Source organism: Anomaloglossus baeobatrachus, chromosome 9 (genome assembly GCF_048569485.1).
Source record: "Anomaloglossus baeobatrachus isolate aAnoBae1 chromosome 9, aAnoBae1.hap1, whole genome shotgun sequence".
NCBI classification, from domain to species: domain Eukaryota; kingdom Metazoa; phylum Chordata; class Amphibia; order Anura; family Aromobatidae; genus Anomaloglossus; species Anomaloglossus baeobatrachus.
This window is the reverse complement of record NC_134361.1, coordinates 161,243,614-161,267,162: the sequence shown is the minus strand read 5'-3', so window position 1 is coordinate 161,267,162 and position 23,549 is coordinate 161,243,614. Positions and strand designations below refer to the sequence as shown.

The 23,549-nt window shown below is 47.7% G+C and overlaps 1 protein-coding gene across 1 annotated transcript in view; it reads right to left on the bottom strand.

The window, feature by feature from the left end:
- Positions 1-23,549, bottom strand: part of FRMPD3 (FERM and PDZ domain containing 3) — a 492,671-nt gene that overhangs the window by 200,935 nt on the left and 268,187 nt on the right. The window contains exons 5-6 of the mRNA XM_075324032.1: positions 5,533-5,635; positions 2,521-2,566 (exon numbers count right to left, since the gene is read on the bottom strand). Coding sequence (XP_075180147.1) covers positions 2,521-2,566; positions 5,533-5,635 — 149 coding nt within the window. The remainder of the gene's footprint in view (positions 1-2,520; positions 2,567-5,532; positions 5,636-23,549) is intronic.

The following is a 23,549-nucleotide window of genomic DNA, read 5'->3' as shown; positions in this document are numbered from 1 at the left end:
TTTTTAATTTTTTAAAACATTATTTTACTTTTGACTGTATTTGTTAGCTAGGGGATTTGAACCTGCAGTCATACGATTGCTTGTCCTATTTAAAGCAATAGCATAGTATTGGTGTATGTAGCAAAAATCACAGTCTCCTAAGAATACCATCCACAGGCTGGCTTTCACTCAAGTGTTGTCATAACAGGCACTGGGATCATCAGCAGAACCCTGGCCATCATGGCAACCTATCGGTGTCCCTCAATCACGTTACAATGGGTGCATATAATGACACCCCCACCGACACACTGTAAATGCAGCTGTCATAGAATGGCAGCGGAATTTAATAGGTTAACGCCCATGCACTAGCCATGGCTGTTAGAGGCAGATGATGGCTGAATATCACAGCAATCATCTGCTGGTAAATATGTGGGTTAGGCTTAGTAGTCTGCAACAAGGTAAGGGAGTCGGCATATGATTCTCACAGTAGGTCATATATCATTAATAAAGGGGTTAATCGCTGCCTATATTGTGCAGAAAGTAAGATCGGATATGCTAATTAGGCTACTTGATGTCTTGTATACTGGGACCCTAACTTGAAATGCCATTTCAAGTTAAGGCCCAGTCACACTAAACAACATCGCTAGCAACATCGCTGCTAACGAACAACGTTTGTGACGTAACAGCGATGTTGCTAGTGATGTTGCTTAGTGTGACATCCAGCAACAACCCGGCCCCTGCTGTGAGGTCGTTGGTTGTTGCTGAATGTCCTGGGCCATTTTTTGGTTGTTGCTCTCCCGCTGTGAAGCACACATCGCTGTGTGTGACAGCGAAAGAGCAACAACTAAATGTGCAGACAGCAGGAGCCGGCTTCTGGGGACGCTGGTAACCACAGTAAACATCGGGTAACCAAGAAGCCCTTACCTCGGTTACCTGATATTTACCTTCGTTACCAGCGTCCGCCGCTCTCATGCTGTCAGTGCCGGCTCCTGCTCTCTGCACATGTAGCTGCAGTACACATCGGGTAATTAACCCCATGTGTACTGTAGCTAGGAGAGCAGGGAGCCAGCGCTAAGCAGTGTGCGCGGCTCCCTGCTCTCTGCACATGTAGCAGAGTACACATCGGGTAATTAACCCCATGTGTGCTGTAGCTAGGAGAGCAGGGAGCCAGCGCTAAGCGGTGTGCGCTGGTAACCAAGGTAAATATCGGGTTGGTTACCCGATATTTACCTTAGTTACCAAGCGCAGCATCGCTTCCACGTGGCGCTGCTGGTTGGGGGCTGGTCACTGGTTGCTGGTGAGCTCACCAGCAACTTGTGTAGCCACGCTCCAGCGATCCCTGCCAGGTCAGGTTGCTGGTGGGATCGCTGGAGCGTCGCAGTGTGACATCTCACCAGCAACCTCCTAGCAACTTACCAGCGATCCCTATCAGGTTGGATCGTTGTTGGGATTGCTGGTAAGTTGTTTAGTGTGACTAGTCACACTTCCTCCACTTTTTCTCCACTTTTTCTCCACTTTTTCTCCACTTTTTCTCTCCACTTTTTCTCCACTTTTTCTCCACTTTTTCTCCATTTTTTCTCCATTTTTTTCTCCACTTTTTCTCCATTTTTTTCTCCACTTTTTCTCCACTTTTTTTTCCATTTTTTTCTCCACTTTTTCTCCATTTTTTCTTCACTTTTTCTCCATTTTTTTCTCCACTTTTTCTCCACTTTTTCTCCACTTTTTCTCCACTTTTTCTCCACTTTTTTCTCCACTTTTTCTCCACTTTTTCTCCACTTTTTTCTCCACGTTTTCTCCATTTTTTTCTCCACTTTTTCTCCACTTTTTCTCCACTTTTTCTCTATTTTTTTCTCCATTTTTTCTCTATTTTTTCTCCACTTTTTCTCCACTTTTTCTCCACTTTTTATCAATTTTTTTCTCCACTTTTTCTCCACTTTTTCTCCACTTTTTCTCCACTTTTTATCCATTTTTTTCTCCACTTTTTCTCTATTTTTTCTCCACTTTTTCTCCATTTTTTTTCTCCACTTTTTCTCCACTTTTTCTCCACTTTTTCTCCACTTTTTTCTCCATTTTTTCTCCATTTTTTCTCCACTTTTTCTCCACTTTTTCTCCATTTTTTTCTCCATTTTTTCTCCACTTTTTCTCCACTTTTTCTCCACTTTTTCTCCACTTTTTTCTCCACTTTTTCTCCATTTTTTCTCCACTTTTTCTCCACTTTCTCTCCACTTTTTCTATATATAAGATATATAAGTCACACTAGTCAACTTACTAGTATATATAAGATATATAGTGTGACCTATATATAAGGTTTATAAGAGATCACATTGTCATTGGTTACCGTGCTCAATACCGGGCTCAATTGACCAATACATAAGCTAAATATCTCTTTTTTTTAAATATTCCTATTGCAGCAATGCAATACCAGAGTTCTCTTATCTAATGTTAGCATTTTTGAGTGCAACTGTATGTATTTTTGTGGTTCTATTTAAGACCTTGGTCGTCTGCACTCTGACCATTTATTAGGAGAGGTTCTATTCTCACCTGGTGAGGATGTAGTACTGTCAAAGTGATTGACTCCTTTGCATTCCTGCAGCAAATTAAAAGAAAAAACTGTTTATAATTTAAAATAATAAAAAGACAGTACAAATAAATAGCTTGATATTTTCCAAATTCAATAAAATTCAGCAATACATTCATTCTTACCCCTTCTGACAAGGCCTCATTTGACCTTAAAGTGATATTTAAATTTCAATAAAATGGTCTTGTCTGATAGTGTTTGCAAATACAGGCAATTTACTGAGTATTCAAAATTTTCAGCCTTTCTTGATAAAAAAAAAATCTCAAAAAATCAAAATTGTCAACAAATAAACACTACACATCTTACTGACCTCCTATGTGAAAAATCCCCCAAACATATCTCCTTTTCCACACTAGAAGATAAAGTGACCAATACATAAAAATAAAATATAAACAATTTTAAACATATACAAAAATATTAAAATCCAACAGGGTTCTTGCTAGTGGGGCTGCTATGGTTCTCAGTACTATCTGAAACTATCCATGATTTTATAAACAAAAGGATCTTTTTGCAATCAGTATATCAGTAACCAGATAAAAGCTTTGCCACCACATCCTGCAGAGTCTAGGCTAAAAAGCCTTTCATTACGAGTGTTATCTCAATACAATTACAAGCAATATTGGAATTAACACTTACTGTACAGAAATGAATGTACCTAGAATGACAGAAAACTGGTCCTGTGTCCCAAAGCCCCGACACGCGTTTCGTGGTCCTTTTCTTTCCTCAGGAAGGAAGTGACTTCTTCACGTGCCTTACAGAGGAAGTTACAACTCCGAAACGCATGTAGGAGATGCGTGACGCAGGACGAGTCTTCTATCATTCTAGCTACATTCATTTCTATACACAGAGAGAAGAAATCCGTGCACAAGAGCGGGATTTGAAGAGAGCTGCTGATGAGCCAGCTCTCTGCAAATCATGCTATCACACCCAAATGATAACATGCTAAGTTGGCCGACTAGTCGGGGAACTAACGCCCCCTTGACTAGTCAAAGGGATAATTTACCTATGAAATAAAGGACTTTAGAAAGTCCTTTTTTACCTTATGTGTTTAGATGTCAGGCAGTAAAAAGGGCTTGTAATAAATATATAAATGCTGGTGAGTGGGAGGGCGTGGGGTCCTATCAGGTTCCCTTTAAATACTGCCACCTTTGAGGGGCCATTCAGACATTTCACCACTATGATATTGCGTTTCCGTGCTCCTAAAAGTGCATCTCAATAAATTAGAATATTCTCAAAAAATTAATTTATTTTAGTAATTCAATATAAAAAGGGAAACACATATATAGAGTCATTACACACAGAGTGATCTACTTCAAGTGTTTACTTCTGTTAAGGTTGATGATTATGGCATGCAGCCAATGAAAACCCAAAAGGCATTATCTCAGAAAATTAGAACAATTACCACAAAACACCTGCAAAGGCTTCCGAAGTGTTTAAAATGGTCCCTTAGTCTGGTTCAGCAGGCTACACAATCAAGGGAAAGACTGCTGACTTGACAGATGTCCAGAAGGCAGTCATTGACACACTCAACAAGGAGGGTAAGCCACAAAAGGTCATTGCTAAAGAAGCTGGCTGTTCACAGAGTGCTGTATCCAAGCATATTAATGGAAAGTTGAGTGGAAGGAAAACATGTGGTAGTAAAGGGTGCACAAACAACTGGGATAACCGTAGCCTTTATAGGATTGTTAAGAAAAGGCCATTCAAAAATTTTGGGGAGATTCACAAAGAGTGGACTGCTGCTGGAGTCAGTTCTTCAAGAGCCACCACACATCTGACATATCCAGGACATGGGCTACAACTGTCGCATTCCTTGTGTCAAGCCACTCATGACCAATAGACAATGCCAGAAGCGTATTACCTGGGCGAAGAAGAAAAAGAACTAAACTGTTGCTCAGTGGTCCAAGGTGTTGTTTTCAGATGAAAGTAAATTTTGCATTTCATTTGAAAATCGCAGCCCCAGAGTCTGGAGGAAGAGTGGAGAGGCAAACAATCCAAGCGACTTGAGGTCTAGTGTGAAGTTGCCACAATCAGTGATGGTTTGGGGAGTCATGTCATCTGCTGGTGTAGGTCCACTGTGTTTTATGAAGACCAAATTCAGTGCAGCAATCTACTAGGACATTTTAGGGTACTTTTTGCTTCCCTCTACCGACAAGCTTTTGGAGATGGAAATTTCATTTTTCAGCAGGGCTTGGCACCTGTCCACACTGCCAAAAGTACCAATAACTGGTTTAATAACCACAGTATCAGTGTGCTTGATTTCCAGCAAACTCACCTGACCTAAACCCCATAGAGAATCTATGGGGTATTGTCAAGAAGAAGATGAGAGATAACGGACCCAACAATGCAAACAAGCTGAAGGCTGCTATCAAAGCAACCTGGGCTTCCATAACACCTCAGCAGTGCCACAGGCTGATCGCCACACGCCACATTGATGCAGTAATTCAAGTATTGAGTGCATTTACTGTACAGATTTCCAGTAGGCCAACATTTCGGGGTTTAAAATCATTTTTTCAGTTGGTCTTATATAATATTCTAATTTTCTGAGATAATGACTTTTGGGTTTTCATTGGCTGTAAGCCATAATCATCAACATTAACAGAAAAAAACACGTGAAATAGATCCCTCTGTGTGTAATGACTCTATATAATATATGTGTTTCCCATTTTTGTATTAAATTACTGAAATAAATTAACTTTTTGAGATTATTCTAATTTATTGAGATGCACTTGTATCTCTTATATTTATCTATCTTTTATTAATTGTAATTTTTATTCAAAATACATTTCCTTTTTATTTAACTCTCCTGTGAAGGCCAATCTTTGGCTAGGAGCACAGATTTGCACAACATTATTCAAAATTATCACGCAAGTATTAGATGTTTTATGTATACCTTATATACACTTTAAGAATTTGAATAAGTTTTGAATAACTTTCTGTTCCATGACATCTTAGCCAATTTATTGGTTTTTTTTTACCTGACCAGTTCAATGAATCTTTCCCTCGAAGCCTCACTCACGTCCTCATCATTTATTGCTAGAATCTGATCTCCAGAAAGTAACTTGTTTTCTGATGGACCTCCTGAAAAGAAAGGAAGCTGAAATTCATCCAGTGAATAAAGTCCATAATACAGATATACAAGGGCTTTCAGATAAAAATAACATTCAAATGTTTTTTATGGCTTCTATTAATAACATTATTAGCTGGGGTGTTCCTATCACTTTTGGATGTGCTGTAAAAAAATCCTTAAGGGTGCTTTACATGCTGCGAGATTGCTAGCGATTGCTAGTGATGTCGCGAGCGATAGCACCCGCCCCCATCGTTGGTGCAATATGTGGTGTTCGCTTCTGTAGCGAACATCGCTACGGCAGCGTCACACGCACATACCTGTTCTGCGACGTCGCTGTTGATGCCGAACAATCCCTCCTTCAAGGGGGAGGTGCGTTCGGCATCACAGCGACATCACATGGCAGCCGTCCAATAGCAGAGGAGGGGCGGAGATGAGCAGCTGGAACATGCCGCCCACCTCCTTCCTTCCTCATTGCCGGTGGAGGCAGGTAAGGAGATGTTCGTCGTTCCTGCGGTATCACACATAGCGATGTACAACATCGTACCTGCAGTAGCAACGATATTAAGGATATGAACGACGTGTCAACGAGCAACGATTTTTCACGTTTTTGCGCTCGTTGATCGTTGCTCATTGGTGTCACACGCTGAGATGTCGCTAACAGCGCCGGATGTGCGTCACTAACGACGTGACCCCGACGATATATCATTAGCGATGTCGCAGCGTGTAAAGCACCCTTTAGTTTCATCTTGTCCTAATTTCAGAAATGTATATTAGGCTACAACACGAGTTGTTGCTTTTCTTAAAAAAGAGAAAAAAAATTCTGTCGTATAGAATATTAAGTTTCTTGAAAATCCCTCAAAAAATACTTGCACTCTGAAATGCTTAGACAACTCTGTGGAAAAAAAATCCTTTCTACAAAAAGGTCTTTTGTAGCTCTAGCCTTGTTTTGCCATTGATGTTTTCTACTCAGTTATACCCAGGGAAGTCAGTTGTTTCCTATGGGGAGAGTGTTACAAGGGAGGATGCTTTCTTCCTTTTCCTCATATTTTGATCACAATTTTACCATGATAATACGCCTATGACTTAGCATCGCTCTGAAGTCACAGTCTAAAACAGTATTTTATAATTGTAGCTTTTGATGTTTTTAGGCATTCTTAGGATTTCTTAATCAATTATACAGAAACTTTATCATCTCTAATAATTGATTTCACGGATCCTTACTGCTCAAAAAATTATGAATGGCCTAATTGCATTTCATTATTTTAAGTGAATACTTCCCGTAAGATTGGCTTAATATTTATTATAGACAGATTTTAACATCTGTTTTAAAAGGGCAGTGCAGGCTTGGTGCACAAGTCTGCAGGCACTTTATAGGGTGTTTTACACGCTGCAAAATCGCTAACGATATATCGTTGGAGTCACGTCGTTAGTGACGCACATCCGGCGCCGTTAGCAACATTGCAGCGTGTGACACCAAGGAGCGATGTTAAACGATTACAAAAGCGTCAAAAATCGTTGATTGTTGACACGTCACTTCTTTTCATAATATCGTTGGTGGTGCATGCCGCTGGTGGTTCGTCGTTCCTGCGGCATCACACATCGCTATGTGTGACACCGCAGGAACGGCGAACATCTCCTTACCTGCGTCCACTGGCAATGAGGAAGGAAGGAGGTGGGCGGCATTTTCCGGCCGCTCATCTCCGCCCCTCCTCTGCTATTGGGCGGCCGCTTAGTAACGCCGCAGTGATGTCGCTATGACGCCGAACGCACCTCCCCCTTGAATGAGGGATTGTTCAGCGGTCACAGCAACGTTGCTGAAAAGGTATGTGCGTGTGACGCTGCCGTAGCGATAATGTTCGCTACGGCAGCGATCACCAAATGTAGCACGAACGATGGGGGCGGGTGCTATTGCGCACGACATCACTAGCAATTGCAACGAGTCCACGTGCTTCCGGCACTGGCAGTGGAGAATCCTGATAGTGCACACACTGCGCTCTGTGTATTCACTAATCTGCATTCACATAGAGCAACTATGTGACAAGCCTGAACAATATACTTAAGCCATGACACCAGGATCTATGCATCTACTTAGATCGCCATAAAGTCTCTTTTGGTTTCTGTTCAGTTCATTGTTAAATATATATATATATATACGGTATGTGCGTGTACACACATATATATATATATATATATATATATAAATATATATATATATTTATATATATATATATATATATATATATATATATATATATATATATATATATATATATATATATATATATATATATACATATATACACACACACACACTACAGTTCAAAAGTTTAGGGTTACTTAGATATTTCCTTATTTTTGAAAGAAAAGCACTTTTTTTTCAATGAAGCTAACATTAAATTAAACAAAAATACACTCTATACATTGTTAATGTGGTAAATAACTATTCAGGCTTCAAACGTCTGTTTTTTTAATGCAATATCTACATAGGTGTTTAGAGGCCTATTTCCAACAACCACCACTCCAGTGTTCTAATGGTACATTTTGTTTGCTAACTGTGCTAGAAAGCTAATGGATGTTTAGAAACCCCTAGAAAGCCCTTGTGCAAGTATGTTAGCACAGCTGAAAACAGTTTTGCTAATGAGAGGAGCTCTAAAACTGACCTTCCTTTGAGCTAGTTGAGAATCTGGAGCATTACATTTGTTGGTTCCATTAAACTCTCAAAATGGCCAGAAAAAGAGAACTTTCATGTGAAACTCCACAGTCTATTCTTATTCTTAGAAATGAAGGCTATTCCATGCGAGAAATTGCCAAGAAACTGAAGATTTTCTACAATGGTGTGTACTACTTCCTTCAGAGGAGAGCACAAACAGAGTAGAAAGAGAAGCAGGAGGCCCCGCTGCACATCTGAGCAACAAGACAAGTACATTAGAGTCTCTAGTTAGAGATATCGACACCTCACAGGTCCTCAACTGGCAGCTTCATTAAGTAGTACCCGCAAAACGCCAGTGTCAATGTCTACAGTGAAAAGGCGATTCCGGGATGCTGACTTTCAGAGCAGAGTGGAAAAGAAAAATCCATATCTAAGACTGGCTAATCAAAGAAAAAGATTAATATGGGCAAAAAAACACAGAGATTGGTCAGAGGAAGATTAGAAAAAAGTGTTATAGACAGACGAGTGGAAGTTTGAGGTGTTTGGATCACACATAAGAACATTTGTGAGACATAGAACAACTGAAAAGATGCTGGAAGAGTGCCTGACGCTATCTGTCAAGCATTGTGGAGTTAATGTGATGGTCTGGGGTTGCTTTGGTGCTGGTAAAGTGGGAAATTTGTGTGACGCTCTGGACCCCCAGGGGTCATAGGTAACAACACCACCAACACCACACACACACCCCCCACCCCTAGTGAGGACACAACAGTCACCCGAAAGGGAGACCTGATGCCTCCCTCAGGGCAAGTAGGGCACACCAGGTGGGCAGAGTCAGGCGGAAAGACACGCCCACCGAGGAGACTACTGTCCTGAGGCAGGAAATACAAACAGATTGAGTTGTAGAGTGACAGTGACAGGAGATGTAGAGGAGTAGAGCCGACAGGGACCCGGGTAGGAGCCTGGGACCCTTGTAACGTCAGGCAGGCAGACGGTGGTGGCCGCCTGCAGAAGTACCGGTGTACGACCGACGGAACCGTAGGGACAGGGCAGGGTTGGAGCCCGCCGGACCTGAACCAGGGAGTCAACCGTTTACTGGAGCACCAGAAACCGGGTACTCAGACCCCGTCCTAGCTTGGAAACCACTGAGTGTAGGCAAATTAACTGATTGCAGTCTGGACCTCACGGGTTCATTCTCACCCCAAGACCCGAAAGAAGGCAAAAGCCCACCGAGACCGGGTGAGCGCTACCGCCAAAGGCCAACCACCCGACGGGCCAGCGCATGCGGGCAACAGAGGGCTCCTCCAGCAGCTGAACGCCGGGGAGCGGGCTACCACTGCCCAGGCAGGGAAGCCGAACACCAAAACCAGAGGTGCAGGGAAGAGGGACCATCACCAACCTCACCGGGGACATCAGCAGCCGGCCGCGGGCACCGACCAACCTCGAACTTTGGTTTACCAGTGACTCTGAGTGTGATTAATCGTGAGTACACCAGTGCCATCCGGGCACCGCACCGCAGCATGGCGCCCTGCACTACATCGCCATTGCCTCCCCCATCGGGCCCCGGGACGCACCGCCCCTACCCACGGAGGGGTTAACACCGAGGCTGCGCCACCAACACCGATCCTGGGAATACCCTCCACTCCTGCTGCAGCGTTGGTGCATCCCGTCACCACAAACCGTGGGTGGCGTCACCGCTCACCCGACATCCACCGTACACCACCACCCCCACTGCTTTCCCTTAATGGAGTGACGTGGCTCCCGGTCCGGAGGCGCTTGAGCCACCGACAACCCGAGCCTGGACCCCGAGCCGCTCGGGCCTAGCAGCGGAGCGGCCGAGCCCTCTCAGGGCAGTACATTTGTACAAGGTAAAAGGGATTTTGAATAAGGAAGGCTATCACTCCATTTTGCAATGCCATGCCATACACTGTGGACAGCGCTTGATTGGAGCCAATTTCATCCTATAACATGACAATGACCCAAAGCACACCTCCAAATTATGCACAAACTATTTAGGGAAGAAGCAGACAACTGGTATTCTATTTGTAATGTAGTGGCCAGCCCAGTCACCAGATCTCAACCCTATTGAGCTGGTGTGGGAGCAGCTTGATCGTATGGTATGCAGAAAGTGCCCATCAAGCCAATCCAACTTGTGGGAGGGGTGTGGCACCACAGGGTACTGTGTGACGCCCCGGACTAGCCAGGTCGTCCCAGGTAGTCCCGTGCACACCCATCCCCCCCCTTAGTAAGGTGACAGCAGCCAAACTACAAAACCCTTGTCACCACCCTCCGGGTTTGATGTTCACACCAGGGGGGTGGAGCCAGGCAGTTGACTCCGCCCACCGAGGAGTTCACAGGCCCGGAGGCGGGAAAACAGTTAGTTAGAGTTGAGCTTTGACAGAGAGTGAAGTGGAGTCAAGTTCAAGGGCAGACCTTTGCTCAGGCCTGCCAAAAATCTACACCAGGTGTCTGGGTTGGAGTCCAGTCACCTCTGGCAAGGAGGCAGATGGTGGTGGCCGTCTGCAGGAGCTCGGGTTACAGCCGGTGGAACTGTAGGGACCGGGGACGGGCGGTGGCCCGCCGGTACCGAACCGGGGAACCGATTGGTAACTGGAGCACCAGGAGGGGTACTCAGACCCAGTACGAAGCCCAGAAACAACTGGGCTGAGTCAAATCAACTGATTGAGGACTGGACTTTAGGACCTTTCCCATTTAATACCCGACTGAAGACAACAGCCCAACCATAGGGGTAAAGCCACCGCCCAGGCATAGAGGCCCGAGGGGCCAGTGTCTGCGGGCAAAGAGGGCTCTCCCGAGAAATAACAAGCCGGGGAGCGGACTATCGTTGCACAGGCATAGGAGTCGTGATTTCTACACAAGTGAGGTGCAGGAGAGAGGCGGAAACCACCAACCTGTTAAGGGGAAAACCTGCAGCCGGCTGCGGGCACCATTCACCATCTTGTTTGGTTTACCAGAGGCTCCAGCGGGTTTATCATAGTGAGTACACCAGTGCCTTCGGGCCGCGCACCGCACCGCACCGACACCCCAGCACTCATCCATCCCCGCACCTCAGGACCTCCCTCGGGCCCCCGGGACCATCATCCCCCTACCCATGGAGGGGGTCATCACCAAGCTGCGCAACACCGTCCCCGGGAGCCTAGTCAACGGCAGCGTTGGTGTCCATCCATTCACCACAACCCGTGGGTGGCGTCACAAACTTAAATCTCCTACAAACCACCGCGGCTCCGGCCGTGGATCTCCCCACCGAAGTCCCTGCGTGTTGCGCCAACCCCCTTTCAGAGCGACGTGACCCCTGGATCCGTGGAGAGCTCGAGCCACCCACCGACGAGCACGGATCTGAGCGGCTCGGCAGCCGGCCGAGCCCCGGTGTGGTACACATCCACTCTTCTGGCGTCACGAACAGGATTGAACCAATCCACTTACCTGTGGAAGTGTGCCTTGAAATTATCGTCAGCGGAGTCCCCGTTGAAAAAATGCAGAATACGACATCTTGTCACCTGCCTGTGGCGCGAAGTTTCCCGCCCAAGCCGTCTTCTCCAAGCAAAAGGGCGCGAAAATGAAGCCCCGCCCCCTGAGAGCAGAGCGGTGCAGAAAGCAAGCAGAGTGCCCCGAAAAGACAAAGGGGGGGAGAGCGAAGATCCTGCCTCATGTGACTGAGGGGATTAAGGGCACGGACTCCAGGACTCTGCCACCCATCTGGTTCCTGGACACACAAGCCGCAATATGTCCGCCCCGCCCGGCAAGCCCGAATTCCCAGAGCCCGCGCCCGGAACAGCGGCGTGGGTGGAGGCCTGGACGACTCTAATGTGCTGCCACTTGCAAATGCAGGTGAGGTACCTCATGGAGCAGTGGACGGCTGAGATGGGGGAGATAGCTACGGCCGTGCGGGCACGTGAGATGAAGGCGAGATTGGAGTAGTGGGTGAGCGATCCACGCCCCTGTGTCCCTGAGGGACCGGCTGCTGCGGCTGAGGCACCCGGTCTGCCATCGCTTTCCCTATCGCCTTCTCCACTGCCCGTACCAGTTGCCGCTGCTCCTCCGCTTGGTCCGCCGCCCCCGACAGCGGTGGCGGAACCCGTTCCCTCCGCCTGTGAGGGCCCACCTGTGGAGGCAGCCCGTGGATGGCCGCATGTTCAGCGCACAGCAGCCCTGTTGCCGTGGAAAGTGCCCGTTACTAAAGAAGATCCACCGGCCCTGGGAGTAGCCGCGCCCCAGCAGGCCCAGGCCCCGGCAGTCCGCTCGGTCAAGATGACGGCGGCTGAGATTCAAAGACCCGCCCAGCAGGAAAATCTGTCCGCTTCCCGAACCCAGGCCTCGGCTGAGGCAGTGCAGGGTTGCTGCTGAAAGGCAGCACCGAAGCTGCGACACAGCGGGGTTCCCCAGTGGAGGTGCCGGTCGTGGCCGGCATGGGGGAGCTCCAGCTTGGCCCAACTCGTGCTCAAGGGGAGCATGCAGATGCTCTGTACCGGGAGCGGCAGCAGCGCCAGCTGGGCCGGGAGATTGCAGCCCGGGAGAAGAAAAAGGCGGAGGTCCTAGCCCGGACCATTAGAGAGAAGGACAATTTGAGGAGCGCCACATATTGGGTGCGGAGCCCGAGGTACGAGGGCCAGGTCCGGCGGTTTGACCCCCAACAAGGATGGGGGTTCATCTTTGAACCGGGCCTGGAGGCCGAGATCTTCGTCTCCCGTTGGGACGTATGCTGTCACCTCCCTATGGCCCATCCGGATCGGGATCTGGAAACCAGAGAACTAGTAACCTACACCCGGCATTGCGGGGAGAGGGGCTGGTTTGCTCTCAGCGTACAGAGAAGGGCGCGCCATGAAAATCCGGCGCACTCCCAGTCCCCTCCCCCACCGTACAGCCCTGATGTGAGGCTGGAAGAGGAATACGAAGCACATGAAAGTTAAAGGCAGCGGATCCCGGCTGCCGAGTTGAAAAGTCCCCATTGGGACTTTGTTTTGCCCCGTTCAAAAGAGACAAGGCCAAGAACTTGCAGGCCACCCCAAAAACTATTGGCTTTGTAAATAATCCCTTGACCGGCCTGTCCCGTTTCACGACCTCTGGAGAGGCAGACTGGAGGATGGGCCTGCGGGAAAGAGATGGCCGAAGCCCGCCACCATTGCAACCGGTAGCAATCCTCTGGGTCAGGGGCCCCCTGGACGTGGGGCCTCTAAGAGACAAACAGGTGTGAAACCCTGCACCCGTCCCGTATAACAACACCTGGGCCCGTTCCTGGACTGGTGAAAAGGGGTGCTGCCCATTTCTTAGAGGCAGCATCAAGGCTAGGTTTGTTTGGGTGGGTGACTGAAGGACCCAGTCCCGTTCCCGGGTTAATAAAAATGTTATGTTTTGCAACGTTTAAGAATGTGCCTCCCACAAGGGAATATTTAAAATACTCTTGAAGTTTATAAAAAAGTTAGTATACTTGTAAACCTGTTTTAATCTTTTACAGTTACAAAGCACAAAATAAACCGATGGTGGACTGGCAGCCCGCGGATGGTCTGCATTAAACCAAGGGGGAATGTGACGCCCTGGACTAGCCAGGTCGTCCCAGGTAGTCCCGTGCACACCCCCTTCCCCTTTAGTAAGGTGACAGCAGCCAAACTACAAAACCCTTGTCACCACCCTCCGGGCTTGATGTTCACACCAGGGGGTGGAGCCGGCGATTGGCTCCACCCACCGAGGAGTTCACAGGCCCGGAGGTGGGAAAACAGTTAATTAGAGTTAGGCTTTGACAGAGAGTGAAGTGGAGTCAAGTTCAAGGGCAGACCTGTGTCAGGCCTGCCAAAAGTCTACACCAGGTGTCTGGGTTGGAGCCCAGTCACCTCTGGCAAGGAGGCAGACGGTGGTGGCCGTCTGCAGGAGCTGGGATTACAGCCGGTGGAACTGTAGAGACCGGGGACGGGCGGTGGCCCGCCGGTACCGAACCGGGGAACCGATTGGAAACCGGAGCACCAGGAGGGGTACTCAGAACCAGTACGAAGCCCAGTAACAACTGGGCTGAGTCAAATCAACTGATTGAGGACTGGACTTTAGGACCTTTCTCACCTAAGGGGCACTTTGCACACTACGACATCGCAGGTGCGATGTCGGTGGGGTCAAATCGAAAGTGACGCACTTCCAGCGTCGCTCTCAACATCGTAGTGTGTAAAGCATTTTTTATACGATTAACGAGCACAAAAGCATCGTAACCGTTCCTGCGGCAGCACACATCACTGACATCGCAGGGCAGATGAGTGCATGTGAAGCTGCCGTAGCGATAATGTTCGCTACGGCAGCTATCACCATGATATCGCAGCTGCGACGGGGGCGGGGACTATCGCGCTCGGCATCGCAGCATCGGCCGTGGATCTCCCCACCGAAGTCCCTGCGTGTAGCGCCAACCCCTTTCAGAGCGACGTGACCCCCAGGTCTGTGGAGAGCTCGAGCCACCCACCGACGAGCACGGATCTGAGCGGCTCAGCAGCCGGCCGAGCCCCGGGGCGGTACAACTGTACCTCACCAGAGGTGCAGTATTCATCTCGGATATTGAGGAGGTCGTCACCGGTAAACAACCAACAACACACTCAACCATCACATAACACAGGAGCTCATCCACTGGGACTGGGCTAGGGTAGGTGCTGGGGTGGCCATCACGAGGTATGGGACGTTATGCCCACTAGTTCCGGAACCCGGGAGGCGGGGCACCAACAGGGGTAGTTAGGACCCATCACAAACAGTATTCAGTCAGTTCCGGAAGCGCCAAGTCGCCCTCAGGAGAAAATCAGCAGAGATACGGACAGTTCAGCGCCCGTGGTCCGGAGCTGGAAGCTCGACCTGGGTTCTTAGGAAAGAAGGGGGATCAAAGGGTTCGCGGGGAGTGCAGAAGGCAGCCATGATCCGCTCTACGGCCCAGGAGCTGGGGGTGGAGGGAAACTGTCGAAAGGAGATGCACAGAAGAAAACCTCGTCCTCAATCTCCAAAGTATCTGGGATTGGCTAAAGCCCATCACAGCATAGCTCAGTGCTCCAATGGTAGTGTGCTTCCAGTGAGTAAAGAACTTGAACTGCACCTTCTGTATTGTCCCGTTACTGCTGGCGCTTCCAACATTGCGCCCCTTCACCATAGGTGACTACTAGAGTTGAGCGCGGTTCGTGGTTCTCCAGTTCGCGGTTCGAGTGATTTTGGGGGCTGTTCTAGATCGAACCAGAACTCGAGCTTTTTGCTAAAGCTCGATAGTTCTAGTTACGTTCGAGAATGGTTCTAGCAGCAAAAAGCCAAGCTAATTACTAGCTGGCTTTCCGCTGTAATAGTGTAAGTCACTCTGTGACTCACACTATTATGAAATTTCAGCGTATAGTGTGCGGAAATAGCGCATTCAGATCACTGCTGCTGGGATAATGGCGATCGCCATTTTTTTTTTTCCTTGTCTTCCTTCCCTAAGCGCGCGCGCGTGTAGTGGGGCGGGCCAGCATGTCAGCCAATCCCAGACACACAAACAGCTAAGTGGACTTTTAGCCAGAGAAGCAACGGCATGTGTGATAGGATGTCCATGTCACATGTCCCTGCATTGTAAAAACGGGTATCTGCCCGTCCGGACGCCATTATCTGCCTTCTGCGTCTGGGTGTCAGTCACCGCTGGCGTAGCTCCTGTCTCCGATACTGCTGTGTACGCTATACACACAGCGCTAAACAGAATAGGGATAGAAGTTTCTATTTGCCCTTGTAAGGGCTAATAACAGCAGGCTCAGAGCTATAGGTGACAGTCAGGTCCGTGGAAACAGATTTTAACAGCTACAGAAGATAACAGCGTCTGTGTAGCTAAGGTCAGGGTCTTCCTCGCTGCATTTCCCCATTAGGAGGGATAGAAAGTGAGGCTTCCTTTCCTGTACACTGACCCACAACCCTGCCACTGTACCCTCCTGCCCTTTGCACACTCAAGCTCATTGTTACTAAGCCATTAAACTAGCAAACACTGAGTAAACTTAGCGGCATCCTAAAAGTGGCTGTTGGACTTCCATTAGTGTCCCACTAGTGCAAAGCTATTTGCAGCACCACTGCATTACACACTCAAACTCACTGTTACTAAGACATTATACTAGCAAACACTGAGTAAACTTAGTGGCATCCTAAAAGTGGCTTTTGGACTTCCATTAGTGTCCCACTAGTGCAAATCTATTTGCAGCACCTCTGCATTGCACACTCAAACTCATTGTTACTAAGCCATTATACTAGCAAACACTGAGTAAACTTAGTGGCATCCTAAAAGAAGCTGTTGGACTTCCATTAGTGTCCCACTAGTGCAAATCTATTTGCAGCACCTCTGCATTGCACACTCAAACTCATTGTTACTAAGACATTATACTAGCAAACACTGAGTAAACTTAGTGGCATCCTAAAAGTGGCTTTTGGACTTCCATTAGTGTCCCACTAGTGCAAATCTATTTGCAGCACCTCTGCATTGCACACTCAAACTCATTGTTACTAAGCCATTATACTAGCAAACACTGAGTAAACTTAGTGGCATCCTAAAAGTGGCTGTTGGACTTCCATTAGTGTCCCACTAGTGCAAATCTATTTGCAGCACCTCTGCATTGCACACTCAAACTCATTGTTACTAAGCCATTATACTAGCAAACACTGAGTAAACTTAGTGGCATCCTAAAAGTGGCTGTTGGACTTCCATTAGTGTCCCACTAGTGCAAATCTATTTGCAGCACCTCTGTATTGCACACTCAAACTCATTGATACTAAGCCATTATATTAGCAAACACTGAGTAAACTTAGTGGCATCCTAAAAGTGGCTGTTGGACTTCCATTAGTGTCCCACTAGTGCAAATCTATTTGCAGCACCTCTGCATTGCACACTCAAACTCATTGTTACTAAGCCATTATACTAGCAAACACTGAGTAAACTTAGTGGCATCCTAAAAGTGGCTGTTGGACTTCCATTAGTGTCCCACTAGTGCAAATCTATTTGCAGCACCACTGCATTGCACACTCAAACTCATTGTTACTAAGCCATTCTAATAGCAAACTATGCTGCCAGTTAAAGGGCCATAGTTGCATTGTCAGGGATAGTTATTGTTGTTTATTCTGCTGTTAATAAAGATAGACCACCACTGCAATCTACACCACCTCTCAATTTTTACTACCACATTTTAAGTGCACAATCTTGTCGCAATCAAAATGAGTGGCAAAATGACAGATGCTGGTGGAAAGAGGAAGAGGCGTGTTGGAAAAGGAAAATAAGGGTTTGTCCATGGGGAAGGTGGCAAAGCTCCATTAACATCTGCTGAAGATAGACCATCTTCCAGCAAAAGTAAGATGTCTACTACGTACCGTGAACAATCCGATGTGCTCCCTTTTTTACGGACACGAACAACTGGAACAAAGGTAGATGATGGCCAAAAAAAGAAAATGCTTGAATGGATCTCAAGTGGTCCAACAAGTGCCCTCTCCTCCACCTCAACTACCGCATCCAAAAAACACCAGTCCTCGGAGTTGTCATCCCAATCACACTTGCTTTCTCCCAGCCCTGAAGTCTCCATCCGCCCTGCACAGTATGGTGGAACTGAGATGGCTGAGTCTGCAGAGCTGTTCAGTCACACTATAGCCTGGGAATCAAAGGTTTGATCCCAAGCTACAGTGAGTACAAACCAGGAAATGGTCTGCAGTGATGCCCAGAACCTTTGTGACTCAGATTCAGGCCGTGATGAACAAGTTTCTGAGCATAATGTTGACCCTTATTCACAAACTGAAGCACCTGTTGTAATAGACAATGAGGAACATACTGATGACGATGAGACGCAGATACCAGATTGGGATGACAACTTAAATATTGGTTCACGTCAGGAACAGGCTCGGTCTGAGGGTGAGGGGAGTGCAAACACAACGCTTGATGAGGAAGTTCTAGATCCCACCTACTGTCAACCCACAGTCAGGCACTCGAGAAGGTCAACAGAGGCAGTGGAGCAGGATGCTACTGACGACGAAGTTACCTTGCGCCTTCCTGGACAGAGTCGGAGTACTGGTAGCACGTCTACAACTGCATCCTCAGCCACCACTCTGCCTCTGAGCACTAGTCGGGGGGGGCTCAGCAGGTCGCATGCCCTCTAAACCTTGCCTAGCCTGGACCTTTTTTAACATAGAAAAAGATCGCCCAAATCATGTGATATGTAAAATTTGTCGTGATTCTGTTAGTAGAGGGCAAAACCTCAGGAGTTTGACAACTTCTTCCATGAATCGTCACATGAATACATATCATATGTCCCAGTGGGAAGCTCACCGTGCTGCAATGCGGTCTAGCAGAGCGAACCATCCACCGCCTGCCCCTTGAAGTGCATCCGCGCGCTCTTCATCTTCTAGGATTGTGGGGACAGCTGTCACACCTGATTTTCCACGCACAACTTCCACCACTGTAACCGCAACAGGCAGTTTGCTTGGTAGGTCGTCATTTGGTTTGGAAGGGGAAACAAGTGCGTGTGTACAGCTCTCTCAGACATCGATAGCATCAACGTTGGATGAAGGCAACATCATGTCTACGCCTGCACTTTCCTTACAAACCTGCATTTTTTCAGGGACACCCTACTCACCACCGTCTACACACAGCAGCCAGATCTCTGTACCTCAGATGTGGACAAATAAAAGGCCATTTTCTGCGACCCATGACAAAGCTAAGAGGTTTACTTTATCCCTCTGTAAGCTTTTGGCTACCGAAATGCTGCCTTTCCGCCTGGTGGACACACAGGATTTAAGAGACCTTATGTTTGTCGCTGTGCCCCAGTACCAGATGCCCAGTCGCCACTACTTCTCTAAGAAAGGTGTGCCTGCTCTACACCAGCATGTCGCACACAACATCACCGCTTCCTTGAGAAACTCTGTGTGTGAACGGGTGCATTTCACCACCGATACTTGGACCAGTAAGCATGGACAGGGACGTTACATGTCGCTGACTGGGCACTGGGTAACTATGGTGATAGATAGTGAAGAATCTGCTGCACAAGTCTTGCCGTCACCACGACTTGTGTGTGAATCCTCTGTCTGTTCAAGTTCCGCCACTGCTTCTGCCTCCTCCACCTCGTCTGGGTCCTCCACCTCCGCCCCAAGCCTGCCTGGTCAGGCCACCAGCGTTCTAACTGCGCAGAAGGAATCACGCACCCCTCATTACTATTCTGGCAGCAGAGCGCAACGGCATCAGGCGGTCTTTAGCTTGAAATGTCTTGGAAATAAGAGTCACACAGCAGCTGAGTTGTGGGGAGCTCTGGAGACTGAGTTTAATAAATGGTTGTCTCCACTCAACCTGCAGCTTGGTAAGGCCGTGTGCGACAATGCTGCAAACCTGGGTGCGGCCCTTCGCCTGGGCAAGGTGACACACGTGCCTTGTATGGCTCACGTGTTGAACCTTGTTGTCCAGCAATTTTTAACACCCTATCCCACCCTAGATGTCCTTCTGAACAGGGCACTAAAACTGTCTGCTCACTTCCGCCGTTCAACCACCGCTGCATCGCTCCAGAAGGCTTTCAGCCTGCCGGTTCATCGCCTGAAATGCGATGTGCCGACACGCTGGAATTCGACTCTCCACAAGTTACAGCGACTGTGGCAGCGCCGTCGAGCCCTGGTGCAATACGTCATGACGTATAGCCTGGGCCAACGAGATGCAGAGGTGGAGCAGATCACCCTGATGGAGTGGTCTCAAATCAAGGACCTATGCACCCTTCTGCACAGTTTCGACATGGCGACGAATATGTTTAGCGCTGACAATGCCATTATCAGCATGACAATTCCAGTCATTTACATGCTGGAGCACACGCTAAACACTATTCGGGGTCAGGGGGTGGGACAACAGGAAGGGGAGGAACTACAGGAGGATTCATATGCACAAGACACAACATCACCAAGGTCCAGACGTTCATCATCACCAACGCGGCAGGCATGGGACCATGGGGGACAGGGATCAACAAAGGCGCATAGTAGCAGGCGAAATGTTGAGGAAGGTGCAGGAGAACACGAAGAAATGGAGGACGAACTGTCCATGGACATGGAAGACTCAGCGGATGAGGGAGACCTTGGTCAAATTTCTGTTGAAAGAGGTTGGGGGGAGATGTCAGAGGAAGAAAGAACGGTTGGCACCTCTATGCCACAAACACAGCGTGGACTTGGTCCGCATGGCTGCGCAAGACACATGAGCGCCTTCTTGCTGCACTACCTCCAACATGACCCTCGTATTGTCAAAATTAGAAGTGATGATGACTACTGGCTTGCCGCACTATTAGATCCCCGGTACAAGTCCAAATTTTGTGACATAATTCCAGCCATAGAAAGGGACGCACGTATGCAGGAGTATCAGCAGAAGCTGTTACTCGATCTTAGCTCGGCTTTTCCACCAAACAACCGTGCAGGTGCAGGGAGTGAATCTCCCAGTTCTAACTTGACAAACATGGGACGGTCTCGTCATCTTCAACAGTCTACCCGTACCAGTAGCACCGTATCTGGTGCTGGTAACAGCAATTTTATTGAATCTTTTCATAATTTTTTTAGACCATCCTTTGCAAGGCCACCAGAGACAACAAGTCTGACGGCTGGAGAGGATGATAGAGGAGTATCTCCAAATGAACATCGATGCCATTACTTTGCAAATGGAGCCTTGCTCATTTTGGGCTTCAAATCTTGAAAAATGGCCAGAGCTCTCCACTTACGCCTTGGAGATTTTGTCGTGTCCAGCTGCCAGCGTTGTCTTCTGAACGTGTCTTCAGTGCTGCTGGGTGTGTGCTGACAGATAAGCGCACGCGTCTGTCCAGTGACAATGTGGACAGACTAAGGTTCATCAAAATGAACAAGTCATGGATCCACAAGGAATTTACTACCCCTGTGTAATCCTGGGGAGAGTAAATGCTTGTGGATTTTGAATGTGCTTGATGCAAATCTAGCTGTGAAGTGTACAACTGGGGCACAAGTGCTGCCACTGAAGGGGTGGGTGCGTGTGGGGCCCAATTTTTGGAAAAAAGGGAGACTCCGCTTGGAGTAACCCTTGCTTGCTGTGTTTTTTAAAAGGAGCCAAGATGAACAAGTCATGGTTCAGCAAAGACTTTGCTACCTACCCCGGGGTCATCCTGGGGACGGTTAAGTATGGCATATTTTTGAATGTGCTTGATGCAAATCTAGCTGTGAAGTGTACAACTGGGGCACAAGTGCTGCCACTGAAGGGGTGGGTGTCTGTGTTGCCCAATTTTTGGAAAAAAGGGAGACTCCGCTTGGAGTAACCCTTGCTTACAGTGTTTGTTAAAAGGATCCAAGATGAACAGAGCTGGGATCAGGAAAGACTTAGCTACCTGCCCCGGTGTCATCCTGGGGACGGTTAAGGATGGCGTATTTTTGAATGTGCTTGATGCAAATCTAGCTGTGAAGTGTACAACTGGGGCACAAGTGCTGGGGGTGGGTCTGTGTGGGGCCCAATTTTTGGAAAAAAGGGAGACTCCGCTTGGAGTAACCCTTGCTTGCTGTATTTTTTAAAAGGAGCCAAGTTGAACAAGTCATGGTTCAGCAAAGACTTTGCTACCTACACCGGGGTTATCCTGGGGACGGTTAAGTATGCCGTATTTTTGAATGTGCTTGATGCAAATCTAGCTGTGAAGTGTACAACTGGGGCACAAGTGCTGCCACTGAAGGAGTGGGTGTGTGTGGGGCCCAATTTTTGGAAAAAAGGGAGACTCCGCTTGGAGTAACCCTTGCTTGCTGTGTTTTTTAAAAGGAGCCAAGATGAACAAGTCATGGTTCAGCAAAGACTTTGCTACCTACCCCGGGGTCATCCTGGGGACGGTTAAGTATGGCATATTTTTGAATGTGCTTGATGCAAATCTAGCTGTAAAGTGTACAACTGGGGCACAAGTGCTGCCACTGAAGGGGTGGGTGTCTATGTTGCCCAATTTTTGGAAAAAAGGGAGACTCCGCTTGGAGTAACTCTTGCTTACAGTGTTTTTTAAAAGGATCCAAGATGAACAGAGCTGGGATCAGGAAAGACTTAGCTACCTACCCCGGTGTCATCCTGGGGACGGTTAAGGATGGCGTATTTTTGAATGTGCTTGATGCAAATCTAACTGTGAAGTGTACAACTGGGGCACAAGTGCTGCCACTGAAGGGGTGGGTGTCTGTGTGGCCCAATTTTTGGAAACAAGGGAGACTCCGCTTTGAGTCACCTTGCGGTGTTTTACATGATTTTAGAAGGGCATGCCATGCCTATATCTGTGTCTCATCCTCTTTTCCTTGTAACGACAACTGGGCCATCGGACATGGTATGATCAGGATTTTCCTTGTAAATAATTGCACCAGTGCTGCACCCTACCAGAATTTAACAGGACCCAAAAACCTGTCTGTGTGCTAAACAGGAAAAGCAGGTTCTGGAATGCTGTGAGCACACCCAGAGCCTATGTTGGGGGTTCAGGGCAGGTCCCCCATAATATTGTTGCTGCTAAGCTGTTGCACTTAAAGTAAAAGTTTTATGCAAAGTGAAAATTTTATGTGAAATGGAAAATTTTATGTAAGGTGAAAAAGTTTATTGTGCAAGTGAAAGTTTTCTGTAAAAGGTGAATGCAGATTGCCCAAAAGTGAATGTCTTATGCTATTGTTTTATACATTTACAGTGTCAAAAGTGTCTGGAAAGTTGTAATGTTTACGAAACCATGCCTCCCATAAAGGGAAGAAATATTATTCATTTGCCTATACCAATTTTGCAGTTGCCATTGTAATGCCTTATTTACAGCCTGCGGACGTGCTGTGATTCGTTGTAGGGGTATGTAGTGCCCCTGCAGCTTCAGGTGCCACAGGGTACTGCACCTCACCAGAGGGGCAGTATTCATCTCGGATACGGAGGAGGTCGTCACCGGTAAACAACCAACAACATACTCAACCATCACATAATACGGGAGCTCTTCCACTGGGACTGAGCTAGTGTAGGTGCTGGAGTGGCCATCACGAGGTACTGGACCTCATGCCCACTAATTCAGGAACCCAGGAGGTGGGGCACCAACAGGGGTAGTTAGGAGCCATCACACACAGTAGTCAGTCAGTTCCGGGTGCAGAAAGCACCAGGTTGTGTGATGCCCTGGACTATCAGGTCATCACAGGGTATTGTGAAATCTGCCCTTCTGCACGGTATCCACATACTCCTTGGTTACGGATCCCTTAACTTCAGTGTTGCTAAGAATACAGCCAATCAAAATCCTAGGAACACTCTGCGCCACACCCACCAGACACACCTTTGGGGGGCCTGAAGGGAATAG